This window comes from Myxine glutinosa, chromosome 10, assembly GCF_964187855.1.
Source record: "Myxine glutinosa chromosome 10, kmMyxGlut1.1, whole genome shotgun sequence".
NCBI classification, from domain to species: Eukaryota; Metazoa; Chordata; class Myxini; order Myxiniformes; family Myxinidae; genus Myxine; species Myxine glutinosa.
Genome location: NC_136270.1, coordinates 124,331,402 through 124,351,575, shown reverse-complemented (window position 1 = coordinate 124,351,575; position 20,174 = coordinate 124,331,402). Strand labels below are relative to the sequence as shown.

The following is a 20,174-nucleotide window of genomic DNA, read 5'->3' as shown; positions in this document are numbered from 1 at the left end:
CGTAATCCATCCCGCGTCCCATTTGGCTGTCCCCGAGTCAAGCTAACACGAGGCAGGGCCTCGGAAGGTGAAGGAGGGGCGCGGGGTCGGGGTGAGCGGCGTGGGGGAGACGGTAAGAGCCACCAGCCAATCAGAGCTCGAGCGGCATGGCATGAGAAGGCGTGGTGAAACGCGTCTGGTGAGTTCCAGAAGGTTCGCGGGGCGTGCCTATATAACCCGCTGCGCAAAGCCCTCAAAAGGACTTGCTCGTGAAGGACTGGCAGAGGATAAGCGTGTTGCAAAGGACTTGCAGAGAGGGAGCTTGATAAGAGGACTCGCATGCATACGGCAGTGGCAAAGGACGGGGAGAGAGAGAAAGAGAGGAGAGACGGAGAGGAACGTGCATCACTCACCGTTGTTGAACTTTGACCTCGCATGAGTACGTGCGCGCCAGGAGATAAAAGAAGAGGCGTTGAACCGTACAAGTACGCGGGCGTAGCCAGACGCGCCGGTAACGCATATAGCGCTTTTCAGCCACGCGAGTGAGCGCGGCCATAGCCGCAAGTGAATAACCGCCAGCCGCACAAAAGTCCGCTCCCTACCATTCGCCCCGTGATAACCCGCTCAGTTCAGGCGACACGCGGCGAGCTCCTGCTTTCACCTACTTCCATCTCCAAGGGACGTGCCGGGGGCCGGAGAGAGCTGCACGGGAGCCATCCCTGGATTTACATTCAAGGTTAGTTACGACTGTATGCAAGAGTCAAGCCAAATTTGAAGCTTGTTACCTCCACCACCGAAGGTGGATGGAGCTTTTGTTTTCACCCGTCTGTCTGTTTGTTTGTCACATGCAAAATCGAACATTTTCCAAGTATATTTGTCGGATCAGATTGTCGGACCAGACCAGAATGACAGAGGACGAGATTTTTTTTAAGTGACTCTTCTCCATTGAGTGATGGGACCAAAAGTGAAATATCGCACGATGTTTCAAAAAGTTGTGAGCGAGTTGTGACAAAACTTGGTGGATGAGTTGGTCAGGTGACAAGAACAAGCCGATTCGATTTTGGTTCAGGTCCTAATCCAGACCCGACCTGCCAGTGAGATACAAAACAAACTGCGCAGTCTGGTGGAGGTACGTGTTCGACTGAGTGTATTTCTAGTTATCTCTGCCACTCAAGGTGGATGGAGGTTATGTTTTCACCCCCGTCTGTTTGTTTGTTTGTTTGTGAACAAAATATCTCAAAATGTTGTGGACAGATTCGGACGAAATTTGGCAGAGAGGTAGCTTATGTCACAAGGACGAAATTATTAGATTTTGGTGAAGATCCGGATTCGGATTCGGCTAGTGGAGTGATTCTTTAAGTGATTCTTCACCATTGGGATATAGGACCAAAAACGATACATAGCAGGATATCTCAAAAAGTTATGGACGGATTTGGACGAAACTTGGTGGACCGGTTGGGTGTGTGACAAGGACGAATCGATTCAATTTTGGTGAAGATCTGAATATGGATTCGGATATGAGAATTATTTAATGTTTAAAGTGATTCTTCACCATTGAGTGATGGGGCCAAAAACGACATATAAGTGACGAGTTATGAGTAAACTTGGTGGACAAGAACAAGCCGATTAGATTTTGGTTCAGGTCCGAATCCAGATCCGGTCCATCATTGAGATACAAAATAAACTGTTTGGCCAGGTGGAGGGACGAGTTCTACTGAGTGCCGTTCTAGTTCCAACTGTTCTTTAATCCTATTGAAGTGCGGTGCTATGCGCATGACTTGTTTGCCAAGGAGAGAAGCAACAACGCGGGTAACCAAAAAGAGTCTTTATTCGAAAGCTCAACTATAGCACTGAAGTGCTCGGGGCTGCGCGCCCCGTGTATATCCCGAGGCCACGCCTACCCCTCGGGCGTGGCCGACACCCTCTTGGTGCGCGCAATGATGTCACCGCGCTAGCGAGCCATCGTGTCCGCCACACTATAAACAAATGGTAAGTGGGAATTGTATTTGTTAATTCTAGTGTTGATCACTCAATTTTTCTCTGAAACGTTTGAACTTTTGATGATGACGATACATCTGTGGGATAAATTCTTGCCTCTTCCTTACAAATATTAAACTGCAGCGCGGTGCCATGTGCGCTACTTGTTTAGCAAGGAGGAAGCGGACAACGCGGTAGGTTCAAAGAGTCTTTTTTACAAGAGCTCCACTGTAGCACTGGAGCGTTCCGGGCTACGCGCCTGGTGTATATCCCACGGCCACGCCTCCCCCTAGGGCGTGGCCGCCGCCCACTTGGCGCGCGGAATGATGCCATCACGCCAGTGAGCTTTCGTGTGTGCCACACGTGCCCCCCCAGAATTCCCGCGCATCTGGAGGGCCAGTTTGCGGGGCAAACGGATGACCCTGCCGAAGCGCACTCTCGCGTCTGGGGTGCCTCCGGCCGCACCCGGGATGGGTGCCGGACCGGGGGGCAGTGGGGCTGGGCGGTGCCAGGGGTCCGCCCGCAGGGGGGCGGCCTCGACGCGGGGGCCGAGCCACCGGCGGTGGGTGGTCCACGTCGAGGTGGGCCGGCTTGAGGCGATCCACCGAGACGCGGTCGGGAGTACCGCCAATGTCCAAGGTGAAATGTTTCACCCCGGTCTCCAGCACCGGTCCCCGGTCTTCACCCCGGAAAGGCCCGTCGTACGGGGGCCACAGTGGTGTCCGATGGGCGTCGTGCCGGATGAAGACGTATTCCGCGTTGCGAAGCTCCGGGGCGACGTGCGTAGGTGGGTGCCCGTGGTGCGCCGTCGGCACCGGGGCGAACCTCCGGGCAGTCTCATGGAGCGCTCCTGCGCCGCGGACCATGGTGCCGTGGGGTCGGGGAGGAACTCGCCCGGTACCCGCAGCGGTTGACCGAAGACCAACTCCGCCGCGGATGCGCGCAGGTCGTCCTTGGGCACCGTCCGGAGGCCCAGCAGGACCCAGGGGAGCCTGTCGACCCAGCCGCCGTCGCGGAGGGTGGCCCGGAGCGCGGCCTTCAACGAGCGGTGGAACAGCTCGCACAGGCCGTTGGCCTGGGGGTGGTAGGCCGTGGTTCGGTGCAGCTGGACCCCGAGCCCCCGTGCGACCACCCCCCAGAGCTCCGAGGTGAACTGGGGGCCGCGGTCGGACGAGATGTCTGAGGGGGCGCCAAACCGGGCGACCCAGGTGGCAATGAACGCCTGCGCGACGTCCACCGCCATTGTGGATGCCAAAGGCACGGCCACCGGGTGGTGCGATCCACAATGGTCAGGACGTGGGTGAAACCCCGCGAGGGGGGCAGAGGTCCCACCAGGTCCACGTGAACGTGGTCAAACTGACGTTCCGGCACCGCAAACGGGGCCAATGGGGCCTGGGTGTGTCGGTGCACCTTCGCGCGCTGGCATGCGAGGCACGTCCTGGTCCAGCCGCGGACGGCCTTCCGGAGGCCATGCCAGACAAACTTGTCGGCGATCAACCTCTGGGAGGCCCTCGTGCCCGGGTGGGACAGGCCATGGATGGCGTTGAAAATCGGGCGCTGCCAGCCCGTGGGCACGATGGGGCGAGGCCGCCCGAGGGAGACGTCGCACCAGAGGGCCGCGCCCGCGCCGTTGAACGGCACCTCGGTGACGCGGCGGTCCGCAAGGCCTGGACGTCGGGGTCGGCGGCCTGGTCCGCCGCCATCCGGGCGTAGTCGATGCCGAGGTGGACCGCGTGGCAACGGACCGGGAAAGGCAATCCGCCACCGGGTTGTCCTTCCCCGCGACGTGCCGGATGTCCGTCGTGTATTCGGACACGGCCGAGAGGTGACGCTGCTGCCGGGCCGACCACGGCTCGGCGACCTTGCCCATCGCGAACACCAGTGGCTTGTGGTCGACGAAGGCCGTGAACGCACGGCCCTCGGGCAGATGGCGGAATTGCCTGACCGCCAGGTGAAGCCCGAGCAACTCGCGGTCGAAGGTACTATAACGGCGTTCGGGCGGGCGAAGCTGCCGGCTGAAGAACGCCAGCGGTTGCCAAGCTCCGCGCACCCATTGCTCGTGCACCGCGCCCACCGCGTAGTCCGAGGCGTCGGTGGTGAGGGCGATCGGTGCATCGGGCGCCGGGTGCGCGAGCATGGTGGCATTAGCCAAGGCGAACTTCGCGCCCACGAACGCCGCGTCCATCTGCTCGGTCCAGGTAACGTCACCTTTGCCCGGCTTCCCTCGGAGGGCCTCGTGCAGGGGGCGCAGGAGCTGGGCGATGCGGGGCAGGAACCGATGGTAAAAGTTCACCATGCCCAGGAACTCCTGGAGCCCCCTGATCGTGCGGGGGTGCGGAAACCCCTTCACCGCCTCCACCTTGGCCGGTAGGGGGACGGCCCCGTGCCTGGTGACGCGGTGCCCCAAAAAGTCGATTTCAGCGACACCGAACCGGCACTTGGCGTGGTTCACGATGAGGCCATGCTGGCCCAGGCATTCGAAGAGCGTGCGGAGATGGTGGAGGTGCTCTTCGCGGGACGCGCTTGCGACGAGGATATCATCCAGATAGACGTAGACGAAATCCAAGTCGCGCAAGACGCTGTCCATTAGCCGCTGGAACGCCTGAGCCGCATTCTTCAAACCGAAGGGCATCCGAAGAAATTCGAGGACAGACAGACACTCCTGTTTTATTATGTAGATAAATGGATGAGGTGTGTGTGTGTGTGTGTGTGTGTGTGTGTGTGTGTGTGTGTGTGTGTGTGTGTGTGTGTGTGTGTGTGTGTGTGTGTGTGTGTGTGTGTGTGTGTGTGTGTGTGTGTGTGTGTGTGTGTGTGTGTGTGTGTGTGTTTGGTTTGTGTAACTAATCAATGAAACTAATCTATAAATGCTTGAAAAACTACCATGAAAAAGTGAAGTTTTATTCTGGTATTTAGAAATTCTGGATCATTGACAATTCCAAACCGATAAATCGACAGTGTCCACAACATTAATAACAAGGGTAAAGCAAAATGTCTTTCAACTTTTGATTTTTCCACATTGTAAACAAATATTCCACATGACAAGCTAGTAACCGCATTGGACAGAGCAATAGATGAAGCATTTGCAGGAGGTAATAGAGTATACATTAATGTATGTCAAAATAGAGCACACTGGTCTGTAAAGGATAATCAATATTCATGCAGTTTTTCAAAAAGTAAACTCAAAGAAAGTATTCGATTTCTGCTAAATAACAGTTTCTTTACATTTGGCAACAAGATACTCCAGCAGACAGTGGGCATACCCCATGGGTTCAGATCCCAAGATACTCCAGCAGACAGTGGGCTACCCCATGGGTTCAGATCCCAAGATACTCCAGCAGACAGTGGGCATACCCCATGGGTTCAGATCCCAAGATACTCCAGCAGACCCTGGGCATACCCCATGGGTTCAGATCCCAAGATACTCCAGCAGACCGTGGGCATACCCCATGGGTTCAGATCCCAAGATACTGCAGCAGACAGTGGGCTACCCCATGGGTTCAGATCCCAAGATACTCCAGCAGACAGTGGGCTACCCCATGGGTTCAGATCCCAAGATACTCCAGCAGACAGTGGGCATACCCCATGGGTTCAGATCCCAAGATACTCCAGCAGACAGTGGGCATACCCCATGGGTTCAGATCCCAAGATACTCCAGCAGACAGTGGGCTACCCCATGGGTTCAGATCCCAAGATACTCCAGCAGACAGTGGGCATACCCCATGGGTTCAGATCCCAAGATACTCCAGCAGACCGTGGGCATACCCCATGGGTTCATATCCCAAGATACTGTTACGGACCCCAACGTCGGCCTCTCTCCCCCTTACCGAGGGGGGATTAATCCCCTCGCTTATGAATGACCGACGTGGCCCCGGGGGTATGACGCCACGCCTCATGGTCCCGGGTGTGTGTGTGTGTGTGTGTGTGTTCCGTATATTAATTAATTACGTACTATTCAAATGTACCTTTTAACTCTTTAGACTGCTGAGACCCCTTAGAGGCTTAGACCTTGGAAGACCCTTTAACACTTGAGACCCAAAAGTCCCAGATAACCCAAAAGTCTCCGACGACCCAAAAGACCTCCCCTCCCCCCACCCGAGGACGCAAAACACCCAGGTAACCCAAAAGTTATTGACCCAAAAGTCCTCAATGACCCAAAAGACACAAAAGCTCCCGAAGACCCAAAAGTCCCCTCGGACCCAAATTACCCAGATGACTCAAAAGTCTTTAATGACCCAAAAGTTTCCGAGGACCCGAAAGTCCCCAAGGACCCAAATTACCCAGATGACTCAAAAGTCCTTCATGCCCCAAAAGACCCAAAAGTCCCCGACGACCTAAAATACCCCCCTGAGTCCGGCAGGCAGGTATGTTACAAGGTCATGAAGACCAATGAAAATTTGGACCAACGGACCCCCTAGTCAGTTGAAAAAAATGGGTTCCACAAAATATATATTTCTCGATTTTTGATATGAAGTTCCTTGGATATTAATAAATGAAATGAGACCGATCTCATTTGCATTGCAAATTGTGTTAACTTCGGCCATATTTCAGCGCAGTATAACCGGACTAGTAGGCAAAGGAGGTGGTGCCACCTCGGAAATTGAAGCAAAAGATCACGAACTGAGCAACGATCTATTTACCTTTATTTGCATAAATATTATTTTTCATTTTACCCTCAAGGTACTCTGCGGAACGTAGTCACGAGGAACATCATCTGAGGGACAATGTCACTTCCATGTTGATGAGTGCAGGAGGCAAGCCACGCCTCTGGCACCATGATTAACCAATGGGATTCCTCCATACTGTCATCGCTCAAGCTCACGCACATCTATCTATAATTCCAGTAATCTCTGTGTGTATGTGTGTGTGTATGTGTGTCTGTGACCGCTGTTTCTCGACAACCACGGGTCCGATATACTTGAAACTTGCCAGATATATTGCTGGGGACCTGAGGATGTGCCTTTTCAAGGTTTCATATTAATCGGAGAAGTAGTTACCGAGCTATGTCCAAAAAACGATTCAACCAATCAGAGAGCAGCGAGCTATCACGTGTGCCGAACGTGGCGAACAGACTCTGCCTCGGACGGCACATTTGAGAGCGTATTAATTTATTTCACGTTGGCAAACTATGTTGGCGCTATGTTGGCGTTAAACTATGTTTTAAAACTAATTAAAACTAATTTGCGATTCATCGTAACTGCGATATGCGACCTTCCGGACAGTCAAATGAGGACGTCACTTCCGGACTTACGGATAGTCATAGTGACGCTGAACGTGGCGAGCAGCCGCTGCCTCGGACGGCACATTTGAGAGCGTATTCATTTATTTGACGTTGCAATCTGTGTTGATTGTTGTAAGGTACGATCGATTGTAGTACACGTTTATAATAACTCTGCCGATACAGGCCCGATTAACTGCAGCGCCATCCGAGCTGCGGCGTCGGGACGATACATTCATTGTACGGTCACATCACGCACTTACGGGCACGCCCATGGTGGGCGAAGACATTTTTTTTTTTTTTTTGGCAAGGAACGGGCACCCACGTACGGGCACGTCCTAGTCTATCTATAATTCCAGTAATCTCTGTGTGTATGTATGTGTGTATGTGTGTGTGTCTGTGACCGCTGTTTCTCGACAACCACGGGTCCGATATACTTGAAACTTGCCAGGTATATTGCTGGGGACCTGAGGATGTGCCTTTTCAAGGTTTCATATTAATCGGACAAGTAGTTACCGAGCTATGTCCAAAAAACGATTCAACCAATCAGAGAGCAGCGAGCTATCACGTGTGCCGAACGTGGCGAACAGACTCTGCCTCGGACGGCACATTTGAGAGCGTATTCATTTATTTCACGTTGGCAAACTATGTTGGCGCTATGTTGGCGTTAAACCATGTTTTAAAACTAATTAAAACTAATTTGCGATTCATCGTAACTGCGATATGCGACCTTCCGGACAGTCAAATGAGGACGTCACTTCCGGACTTACGGATAGTCATAGTGACGACGTACTGATGCTGAACGTGGCGAGCAGACGCTGCCTCGGACGGCACATTTGAGAGCGTATTCATTTATTTGACGTTGCAATCTGTGTTGATTGTTGTAAGGAACGATCGATTGTAGTACACGTTTATAATAACTCTGCCGATACAGGCCCGATTAACTGCAGCGCCATCCGAGCTGCGGCGTCGGGACGATACATTCATTGTACGGTCACATCACGCACTTACGGGCACGTCCATGGGCCCATGGGCACGCCCATGCATGCATGGGCGAAGACATTTTTTTATATTTTTTTGGCAAGGAACGGGCACCCACGTACGGGCACGTCCTAGTTTAAATAAACACAGGAGAGGAGGCCACGCAGTTGGAAAGTCCAATGCTGCGGGTAAGAGTTGAGTGGATGATATTTTGCTGTTTTATATATTTTTTTCTTTGCAAATATCATACAAGAGCTGTAGTAACGGAAGGAAGTAAATACAATAAACATTAAAATCACTAGGGCATGCCCGTACTATATATATATCTAAAATTATATCCCCCCCCCTCTATTTACATGAAATGGTTTGGTCCATTCGCAAAGCCAAAGCGAACGGCTTGCGAGTACGGTGACAATCCCCCCCCCCCCCCTCTATTTACATGAAATGGTTTGGTCCAAAGCGAACGGCTTGCGAGTACGGTGACAATCCCCCCCCTCTATTTACATGAAATGGTTTGGTCCAAAGCGAACGGCTTGCGGAGTTTGGTAAAGAAATCGCCATAGCGTGCACAAACGCGCAGGAAAGCGAAAGAATCGCAAATTAGTTTTAATTAGTTTTAAAACATAGTTTAACGCCAACATAGCGGCAACATAGTTTGCCAACGTGAAATAAATGAATACGCTCTCAAATGTGCCGTCCGAGGCAGAGTCTGTTCGGCACGTTCGGCACACGTGATAGCTCGCTGCTCTCTGATTGGTTGAATCGTTTTTTGGACATAGCTCGGTAACTACTTCTCCGATTAATATGAAACCTTGAAAAGGCACATCCTCGGGTCCCCAGCAATATACCTGGCAAGTTTCAAGTATATCGGACCCGTGGTTGTCGAGAAACAGCGGTCACACACAAACACACAGACACACAGAGATTACTGGAATTATAGATAGATACTGTATTCGTTAAAATTGAAATTTATTCAAATCGAGTGTGTAAATCATTTCCACAGTTTAACTCTCGGGTCCCTGAGCAAAACCGAACTTCGAGCCTGAAAGATACAGGAGCCTTCACCACGGGGCTGGGCGTGCTCTGCGTACGGGCTCACCTGTTCCCTGGGTTTCAGGCTCACACCTGTTCCCATTGAACAGCTATCCTTAGTTACTATGAATGGCACCTGTTCTATTTCAGTCGGCCAAGCCAGTCCAGAAGTGACGAAAATAAACAGAATGAAAAGTTTTTTGTTTTGTTTTGTTTTTACAAAGCTGCACATTATTACCTCCGCCACCAAAGGTGGACGGAGGTTATGTTTTCACACTTGTCTGTCTGTCTGTCCGTTTGTCTGTGAACAAAATGTCTCAAAAAGTTGTGGACGGATTCGGACGAAATTTGGCAGAGGTGTAGTGTATGTGACAAGGACGAAATGATTAGATTTTGGTGAAGATCCGGATCCGGATCCGGATTCGGCTACTATAATTTTAAGTGATTCTTCACCATTGGGAGATCGGGCCAAAAACGACGCATAGCAGGATATCTCAAAGTTTGGGACGGATTTGGACAAAACTTGGTGGACCAGTTGTGTGTCTGACAATGACGATTCGATTTTGGTGAAGATCTGAATATGGATTCGGATATGAGAATTATTTAATTTATAAGTTATTCTTCACCATTGGGAGATAGGTCTAAAACCAACATATAGCAGGATGTCAAAAAGTTATGGATGGAGTTAGACGAAACTTGTTGGACAGGTTGTGTGTGTGACGAGGAAGAATCGATTCAATATTGGTGAAGATCTGGATCCAGATCCAGCTAGCAGATTTTTAAAAATGATTCTTCACAATTGAGTGATATTGCCAACCAGTCGGAGGTATGATCTCTACTGAGTGCCAGTCAAGTTAGTTATGTAGTTAAACAACAAAGGATATGCAAGCCTGGTGCTGGCTTAATGATTAAGGTGGCTGCCCTTAGATCTTAGGGTCCTGAATTTGAGCCCCTGTCAAAATCCGTTGAATAACACCAGGTGGGTTGATTCAGTCTGCCATCCTGCCGAGGTTGGCAAAATGAGTACCAGCTTACTGGTAATGGGGAGCACTGCATCAGTGGCAAAGCCGCACCCCCAGACAAATGATGCAGCTATGCGGCCATAGGCTGCATACGAACCACCACCGAAGGATATGCAATTAATATGTCATCCAAACACGTCACCTCTAGGGACCAATGAGGTATTGGACTTCATGGTCTGGCTGGCTGGGAAAAAAATGCTAAGATCTGGCGCCATGCTCAGGCCTTGTGCCCAAGGGGAAAGCTTTACTCATTCAGTTAATTTTCTACCTGGGATCTCCACAAAAGTAACATCCAAACCTTCCTACAAACTCTGTCTACTACTCCAGTGTAGTTACTAATTCCAGCACAAAACCAGCGAGCGGTCTGCATTGGTGGCACAATATTTCTTCTTCATCTCCTCCTCTTCCCTTTATAAGGGGTGAGGTCCGATGGCACCAAGCTTCTGTCATGCCTTGACCATGATACTCCTCCACTTCCCTCTGTCCTCAGCCAACTCTCTCCATCCTTTCAACCACCTCCACCTTACTGAAATCCCTCTTCGCACAATCCTCCCATCTCAACCATGGTCCACCTCTTTTCCTCCTACTTTGTTCCCTAATCCCATCCTCTCTCTTTGCCGTTCTCTCTTTCCCCATCTGCACTTAATGTCCAGCCCATCTCAGCCTGTATTTCACCAATCTCCATGTCAATCTCATCTTCACACCAATCTCCTCCCTCAGTTCATCCATCCTCCTTCTATCCACCCTCTTCCGCTGCCCGGCCCACATCAATTCGGTCTTCTCCATACTCATCTTCAGCCAATGCTTCCCAAATGCCTCCTTCCACTCCCACAGTACATAGTACTTCCTGCCTTTTCTCTACCACAACAACCTCTTTATGGTATCCCTCATGTTCACCTTCCTGCTTACCAGGTCCATCACCATGGTAAACAGGAGTGGGCTGAGAGCGTGTCCCTGCTTCAAACCGATGTTCACATTGAAGTCCTCTGACATCCCAGGACCAACCAAAACTTTTCCCTTCCTTCCCTTGTACATCCCTTCCACCAACCTAACTTCTGCTTCCGGCGCACCCATCCATCTCAGTGTCCCCATCACCATCTCTCTCGGGATAGTGTTGTAGGCCTTCTTCAAGGCCACAAAACCCAATGCCATTCCTTGCACCTCCAACCTCTTCTCCACCAGCTGTCTCAGCATGAACATCCCATCCGTCATCCCCATACCCTTTCTAAACCCATGCTGCTCCTTCTCCACAGTCTTCCTTATCATCCCATCCAGAATCCTCTCCCGCACCTTCATGACATGACTTCGGAGCATAATGCCCCTGTACTTTCCCGGATCTTAAACACCGCTCTTTGCCTTACATATCGGCACAATTAACCCTGTCCTCCAATCCTCCGGAATTATACCGTCTCTCAAACATACTGTTGAGGTTTTGCAATAAAGAACAACCCCACTAGTTAATTACAGGACAACATGTAGCCTGCATTAGTCAGTTATTTCTTATTAAATGTAAAGATTAGCTCCCTTCCCATTGTGTAGTAATTAAAGCAAATATGCGTTGAGTTTAGGCAGGATTCAAACCTTCGTATAGTGGAAGGAAGACGCTGGTTCATGTGCAAGGAGGCGTGGCGACAAGCACAGTCCACGTGATCAACCGCGACTGTGGTAGGTGTGGCTAAAGGAACTGCCCATGTCACCACCAGGTAACCAATGAGAGGGTGTGGACACGTCACCAACAAGCAGCCAATGAGAGGTCGTGGATGCGTAAGCAGCCAATGAGAGGTCGTGGATGTGTAAGCAGCCAATGAGAGGTCGTGGACACGTAAACAACCAATCAGGTCTGGACTCTTCCCCAGGAAACTTCACTAACAAACTTCGACCAATGAGAGAGACACGCAAAACAACCAACGAGAGGCCGTGGAACATTCTAGGGAGCTTTTCTACCCGATATAAAACCCATGCCCATCGCACTTCGAGCTCTCTCTGCTCTCTCTCACTGCCCTCTCTCGTCGTGGTTCTTCAAGCTGGCTGTCCGACGTGCTGGTTCGTCCTGCCTGCGGTGAATAGTTCCCAGACCTGGACCGTTGTTCGTGCTGACTTTGATGCGGCGGCTCCTCTGCAAGCTGCGCATCCTGAACGGCCCGGGAGCTGCGCGCGAAAGCTGGCGAACCCAAGTCCGTGGCTGCACATTGCTCGGTACGGGTTTAACCTGTGCGATTCATTCCCAGTGTGTGTGTGTGTGTGCAAGGTGCCTGTCGGGATTTAGACAGGTAAGAAATGATAAGTCTGCCTCTAGTCCTTTATCTGTGGTTTTTGGAAATAAAACGTGCACATTTTGTTTCCTTTCAACCTCCTCGTTTGCGTCCTTTAACCCATTGACCCAGCATCGTTCGAAACCAAATCCGGTTGCTCAATCAGGTCCGTATATCACGCAGGTTCACGCTGCGACCCACACCATGCTACCCGCTCGGCGCACTTAATTGGCGTAAGGTGTGGGAACGCGAAGGTTCAATCCCCGGTCTTCCCGGCCGCATGGTCTCGCAAGGTATTCGGGTCGTGACCGCTAACCACACATGCAAACATGCAAACGAGTGGAACATGTCTTTCAATCCTGACAAATCTCACACTCTTACGATGTCTCTCCGAAAAGACCGACTGGACAACCCTCCCATCCACTTTCTGAATAATCCTCTCCAAGAAGTTCTGTCACTCAAGCTTTTGGGTCTCACTATCTGCCATGATCTTTCCTGGGAAAACCACATTTCAAATCTGGCCTCCAAAGCCAGTCGCCGACTGGGCATCCTCCGTCGTGCGAAGTCCTTCCTTGGCACACCTGAGCTCCTCACCACATACAAGGCTTTCATCCGCAGCTCAATGGAATACTGCTCTCCCCTCTGGGCTGGTGCTCCTGCCTCACACCTAGCTCGTCTTCACGCTGTTGAAACCAAAGCGTTCAGAATCATTGGAATCTCCCGCGATGAAGGTAACTCCAAGGGCCTCTCACTCACTCACCGCAGGCAGGTTGGTGGTCTTTCCGTCTTCTACCGACTCCTCTCTGGCCTTGCCCCCCCCCCCCCCTCCCAGCTCTCTCTGGGCTCTGTCCCGCAAATATTCCTACAGGTCGCACAAGATCTGCCTGCAACCCTCTTATGGTTAAACTGCCAAAATCAAGACTCTCTGCTCACCTTCACTCCTTCATTCCTCTTTTCTCCCGCCTCTGGAACAAACTCCCTCACTCTCTTCAATCCCACTCCACCCTCCAGGTCTTTAAAACAGCTGTTCACCACCATCTCTTATCTTCCCCCATCCAAAACCTTGATCTTTTCCACCCCCGCTAATTTCACCCCAATTCCACTTTTTTGAAATACCAACTTCTGTCCTGGAAGTCCTTGGTGTCCTTGTGTTTTATACTTCTCCCCCCCCCCCCCCCTTCCCACGCCTCCTCCCCCCAAGCCCTCTCCCTCCCACACATCTCCCTGCTCTCAAATGTTGTGTGCTCTCAAGTGTTTGTGTGCTTCCCCCTTCTCTCCCCATCTTGTCATCCGCTCCCTCTTTTTATATATTTTGTTTGTCTGGTTGATTTGTTTGTGAAGTAAATGTCAGCTCTTTCACGAGCCTCGATTCAGTATACAAAAAAAAACAAAAAAAAACTGACTCGGACTTCTCCCACTGCAATGATCTCTGTACACACCTCATCAATACCTGGCACTCTTCCTTTCATCCTCTTCAATGCCGTATGCACTTCCTCTTCCGTGATCTCCACCAACTCTACTTCCCCCTCACCCTCTCCCCCACCTCCATATAACTTGGTAGCTCCAGCCCACCATTGCTTTCTTCCTGGTTCAACAGCTCTTTAAAATATCCTTCCCACGCCTTCAATGCCCCTCTTTCTTCCAGCAACATTAATCACCGCCCATCCCCTTCATGTCCTTAATATCCTCGTCCCTGTTACTCTTCCTCCACCATCCTCTTCCAACTTGTTGTACACCTCATCTTCCATATCATTCCTCACCTTATCCACAGCTCTCCTTGCTGCTTTCTTCTTCTGCCCAAATAGGTGCAGCAACCCTGCATCCAGCTGCTTCCCTCTATCCTTGATCTTCTCTATCCTCTTCCAAATCTCCTCCTTTTCACCAATTGCCTTAGCTACTTCTTCCATCCACCATATCTGATTTCTTTCCCTCGACGATGCACCATTTCCTGACGTCCTTTCAGACAAAACCTTTGCAATTCCCATAAATGCCTCTCTGTACTTCTTCCACTCCTCCAAACCTTCCGCCTATTCGCAAAGTTGGTCATACTTGGCCCTCACCCTCTCCTTGTACTCTATGTTGACGTTGCCCCTCCATTTCCCCCATATATTATTTTTAACGTTTAGATAAAATATTTTAAAAGCAAACTAATGTATAAGAAGCAAACAATTTTAATTATTCTATCAAAATAATTGTTATTCAGAACAAAGCATATACATTCATTGTTGCAGAAGATGTCCCACAATGCACTGCATTTTAAAGATGGTGGCACCCAGTGACAAAGGTTGGTCTTGTGGCGGTACGAGATATCTGGAGAAATAGAGCTTTCACTTGAGTTCTCGTGGATAATATTGTCAAGTCCATGGCCGATGAAAACCAGCCTTGGACGGATAGCCGGTAGTTCTTACTCCGAGGCAATCAAGCCGAAAATTGGCGGTACTTCTTTTTTGGCGCGTGCAGGATGGAACCAAAGTGCTTACTGCATGGAGCTCACGGGGCTTTATCTGAAAACCCACCGAAAAAATAAACACGATACAACGAATAAAAAATGCCACAATAACGATTTAATGAAATTAAAGCACAGAATGAAAATTAACTGTGAGGTGGATCTATCATTCTAATTGAGGAACCTCCACATGCAGACTCAAAAACAGACGAGGGATTGATAAAAGAAAAGAAATTGTTCAAAGCCGGCCGGCATTCATCTTGGCATCAAGACTACGCATGGGAGCTTGATGGTCGCGGCAGTCCATGCAGCCACTCGCGCGGGAAACGCACAAGATGGCGCAAAGTTCCTCTCTGTGTCACCACGAACGTGAAGGGGTTCATGCGGCCGGTCCTCCTTCACTCTCGTCTCCCTCTGAAATGTGGCACGGCTCCAGCTCCACCGAAAAACACCACTGGCAAACAACACCCCTGGCTCCAATGTTGCCAAAAAGTTATCTGAGCTCCGAACAGTTCTCTGTTTGAGCACACACCACACAAGCGACCGCCCACCACGAAGCCAGCACGAACAAGAGAGCGATTGATTCTTCCTCTTCTCCTCCTCGAACCTTCTTGCTCTGTCGTCACCCTGACGTCACCCCGACCAATCGCCGAGTTTCACTGAATCACCCCATGGTCGGGCTCGACCAATGATGAACTTCGGGGCGTGGCCTTTTTCCTTGCTCGATTGGTGGGCGGGGTTAATTGTCTATCGAGAACGTTCGGCTCTGCTTCGTAATGTTATGTCGGTTGGTATTGTTGTTGTTGGTTAAAGACGTGGGTGTTTATGGCCGGCTTGTTATAATTGTAAAAACACATGGGGAAAAATCACAGGAGGCAATCACATACTGGGGAAACTAATCTTACCCCTATCTATATAACACAAGCTCCATCCCCGTGTGAAGACACAGAAACAATCTTAAGCTCACAGTTTTGCTACTTAAATACATCGAGATTGGTTTCCTACTCGCACGTGTTCCATTCTACCCTACACAGTTCCATCTCCACTATGGTATGTCATCACCTACCCCCACAAACGTAACAATATGCATGCCAAATGTTTGATCAGATATTTCTGGGGGGAAAGGTGTGTCTTATATGCTGGCTCAGAACGTAAAGGAGGGTTTACCGTGGGAGTTGTTGTATGCAGATGATCTGGTGTTGCTTGCGGAAAGTATGGATGGACTGAAGGAAAAGATGAACAAGTGGAAGGAATGTATGGAGACAAAAGGTCTGAAGGTGAATATCGGAAAGACGAAGGTGATGGCAAGTGGTAAAGCATGTGGTGAGGTGGAAAGACTGGGAAGTGGCCGTGTGCTGTGTGCAGAAAGGGTGTCGGAGTGAACTCCATTCAATGTACAATGTACGCTGAGTGGGTTCATCAAAAATGTAGTGGTTTGAGAGGGTCATTAACCAGTGTGGCAGCTACATTCAAATGTAAGGTGTGCACAGAGGGAGCTGCAGATGGAGGAAATGTTGAGTTGGATCTTGGAGACGGCGCGAAGCTGGAAGGTGTGAAAACATTTTGCTACCTCGGAGACATGCCGAGTCTGATCCACCTTCTCCATTCAGCAACGGTTGCTCGAGTGAGATGTGCATGGAAGAAGTTTCGGGAACTGAGTGGCGTGCTGACGAGGAGGGGAGTGTCGTTGAAGCTGAAGGGAAAGGTGTATGCTGCATGTGTGAGAAGTGTTATGATTTATGGGAGCGAGACATGGGTAATGAACGTAGAGCAGCAACGAAGGCTGGAAAGGGTGGAAATGCGAATGGTTCGGTGGATGTGCGGAGTATCGTTGAGAGAGGGGAAGACAAATGATGAATTGCGAAAGATGATGGGAATAGAGCCTGTGATGGATGCTGTGAAGAGGAACAGGTTGAGATGGTTTGGTCATGTGTTGAGGAAGGATGAAAGTGACTGGTTGAGAAGAGTGATGGAAATGAATGTAGAAGGAAGTAGAGGACGGGGAAGACCGAGAAAGACTTGGCTAAAGATGGTGGAAGAAGAAATGCGGGCAAGGGGTTAACAAGGAGAGATGCAGAAAATGGGGCAAAATGGAGAAGATTGTCATGGGGACCGCAAGGCTAACCCCCGCTCTAGCAGGGAAAATGGCTTTAAAATGCATTGTGTTGTTGTTGTTGAAAGGTGTGGCTTATACATTAGTGATTACGGTATTTTCTTTGAACAGGTTTTTGTTTTCCAGTCACATGTTTTGCTTAAGCTAACAGATGCCGCAACTTAGTCCTCAAAACACAAACCTATCTCGGCCAGAGAAGGGTCTTGTTCCACTGAATAGTTTATAGCTAACAAGAAACCTTGTATGTTGTTGCCCCTGCAGCGAAAATCGGGACCTGTGGTTTGAGGTTCTGAGTCTCCAGCAAAAGCAGGCACAACAACAGAAAGTTATTCAGAAGGTATGAACTCTGTCTATAAACTCTCCTTCATGCTTGTTTGAATAGTATTGTGTGCCTTACACGGTGACGGTCCACCGTATATATTCTGTGTACTGTGAGCAGTTGTTTCAGTTCCTGATCCTACTCGCACAGGTGAAGCACTTAATCGGACTCAAACGGAAACTGTGAGTGTGAGTCACTGCGACATTTCCTCCCTGCATTCATTCATGTGGCACTGGTCCGCGTGTGCCCCTGGTCCACGTGTGCATGCACACACATATTGATGAATTGTATTGAGAAAAGGCAGATAACGGGAATGAAGATCTCGGAATAATAGGAGTCTTCCATGAAAATTCAATCAATTGCTTTATTTTAGCTGATATTCCACATCAATCTTTTTTGCATTCAAAATAAGTCTGATTTTTGGCCTATAAAATCGTTTTTGCTTTATTTCGATTTTGTCTCAGTCAAGCCTTGACAGTTCGTTCTTGGTAGATGTGGCATTCAACACCTGTTTTCCTCTCTGTAGATCGAATTTGTGGTCCGGGATGGCCACGTTCCAGTCGAGTACGTCTTGCACCTGAGCCTGGCTTGCACATCAATGCTCTCAAAATCTCATCTTGCACACACACCTTCTATATAGTGTTCATCAGAATTATTGTAAATCTCCAAATAAAGAAAGCTTCATTTGTAACTTTTTGGTGTGTTCTATTTAACATTGTCATGTAACAATTGACCTATTCCAATACAGCCTTCATTTTGGGGTTTGTGTGTTGTGCAGGAAAGCTTCTACTTTAGAAGGCTGCGGTGATTTTTAAACAAAGAACCATGTCGAACTCTTCTTAGCTTGTAAATACAGTATTGTGTTATGTGGAAGGGGGGTTGGGGGGCGAGTAATCCGATGATAGACTGGTAAGTGTAGTATGGTCTGTGTGTTTTATGTAAGTTGGATTGTCACGTAACAGGGACCTGGCAGAGCAAGTCGTTTGCCGTATGTGGTGTTGAGGAGGCAGCGTATGTAATTTATAGACAGGCGAGACATTAATTTCATCGGCGTAAAATCCTCTTGTTTGTGGGTGGGGCTATGTGAGGATTTCCCAATGACAGAGGTACATACATGCGTCATATGTGCTACAAGGCCATCACTGTGTCTGGCCAGCGTGTGTCAGCCATGGTGGTGCAGTGTGATGTGGAGCCGGAAGTGCAAATGTGCAATTTATTTTTATGGGGACTGCCCTGTGGGCAGGACAGGCAGAGGAGAACTCTGCCGAGGAAGGAGGACGGAGACCTCGCTTGGAGGAGGAAGAAGAGCCCTCGTGTACGTGTGTGTGTCTTTGAAGAGATCAGGAAGGAGCTGGTGGAAGGACGAGCAAAGCAAGCTAATCAGAGTTTTGGAGGAGAGATTGATCATGGTTTTCTCTAGGTGAATTGACCCAAGCTGGGATCACCCTGTGTTTTGATTTGAAGGAGGAAAAGGAGGGCCTGGAGGAAGAAGATGTAGAGCAGACCAGGAAGCCTCGATCTATGAAGGACAAAGATGCCCACGAGACCTGGTTGAGGAGCTTCTCTTTGTTGGCCTTCCTTGTGACAGCCTGAGCCAGTGAGCCAGGTCTCCGAGCCTACAGCGTGTGGGGAGGCGGGCGAGCCTACTTGGGGTGGGAGCGAGCATTGTTTAAAAAAGCGAGTAACGTCAGGGCATCTTACTATAATTCACCAAATGTCCGTCTATCTGTTCGAAGGTACCGTAAAAACTGCTGAACCGATCGCAAAGATATTTTGGGTGGGTAATCCTGGATCTCCAGGAGTAAAATAGGCCATTTAGTTTTCCCAATTTCAGCTTTGGTCTCCAGCATTCTCAGGTTTGGACTCCCGCGTAACATTCGTGTTCACATAACGTTCATTGTGATGATGTTCTCATTGTGACGATCTTACTATAATTCACCAAATTTCCGTCTGTCTGTCTGTTCGAAGGTACCATAAAAACTGCTGAACCGATCGCAAAGATATTTTGGGTGGGTAATCCTGGGATCTCCACGAGTAAAATAGGCTATTTAGTTTTCCCAATTTCAGCTTTGGTCTCCAGCATTCTCAGATTTGGACTCCCGCATAACATTCGCGTTCGCATAACGTTCATTGTGACGATGTTTTCATTGTGACAATGTTGTGACAATGTATGTGTTCACGGTAGTGATTGACGTGACAGTGTGAACGTAATTTCATAATGTTTTTCGTTTTGTAATCCTTTAATGAACGTTTAATGTTTCATGAACGTTTAATGTTTAATGAACGTTTAATGTTTAATGAATGTTTAATGCCCTTCGATGTCTTGGGCCGCACACGCGCTACACTGGACGGGCCAGCATGTACCTTGCCCTTCGCCGTCAGGCTCGGGTAAACTGCTGAGCCCCATCCGTGATGGGGACTGGGGCTTGATACAGTGTCCCATGAACGAGGAATTCCCAGTAAGCGCGAGTCATCGGCTCGCATTGATTAAGTCCCTGCCCTTTGTATACACCGCCCGTCGCTACGACCGATCGGACGGTTTGATGAGATCCTCGGATCAGCCCCAGCACGGGCCGTTCTCGGCTGGGTGCCGGTGCACCGAAAAGATGAGCGAACTTGACTGTCTAGAGGAAGTAAAAGTCGTAACAAGGTTTCCGTAGGTGAACCTGCGGAAGGATCATTACCGGGACAACATGAGAGCGAGCGAGACGCGAGACGTACGTGGTACGTGATCGTCCATGTACTGTTTAGCCATGTACTGTTTAGATTTTGATGATTTGCGTGTGATATGATTCAACGGATGTTCATATGAATCATTTAAAATAAAAAAGCCTTCAA

At 49.6% G+C, this 20,174-nt stretch overlaps 1 protein-coding gene across 6 annotated transcripts; it reads left to right on the top strand.

The window, feature by feature from the left end:
* The first annotated feature begins 484 nt into the window (after positions 1 to 484).
* Positions 485 to 20,174, top strand: LOC144894090 (uncharacterized). 6 transcript variants are annotated; one of them, XR_013624809.1, is made up of 5 exons: positions 8,307 to 8,340; positions 11,910 to 12,402; positions 17,279 to 17,354; positions 17,487 to 17,524; positions 17,863 to 18,182. XR_013624809.1 is itself a non-coding variant. In XM_078786057.1 (5 exons), the coding sequence occupies exons 2-5, from the start codon at positions 11,996 to 11,998 to the stop codon at positions 17,915 to 17,917; spliced, it is 570 nt and encodes a 189-aa protein (XP_078642183.1). In that variant the 5' UTR covers positions 8,307 to 8,340; positions 11,910 to 11,995; the 3' UTR covers positions 17,918 to 18,182. The 6 variants fall into 6 exon arrangements, 2 of the variants coding, with proteins under 2 accessions (XP_078642183.1, XP_078642182.1); XR_013624806.1 differs by having other exon boundaries at positions 17,457 to 17,524; XM_078786057.1 differs by having other exon boundaries at positions 17,487 to 17,518.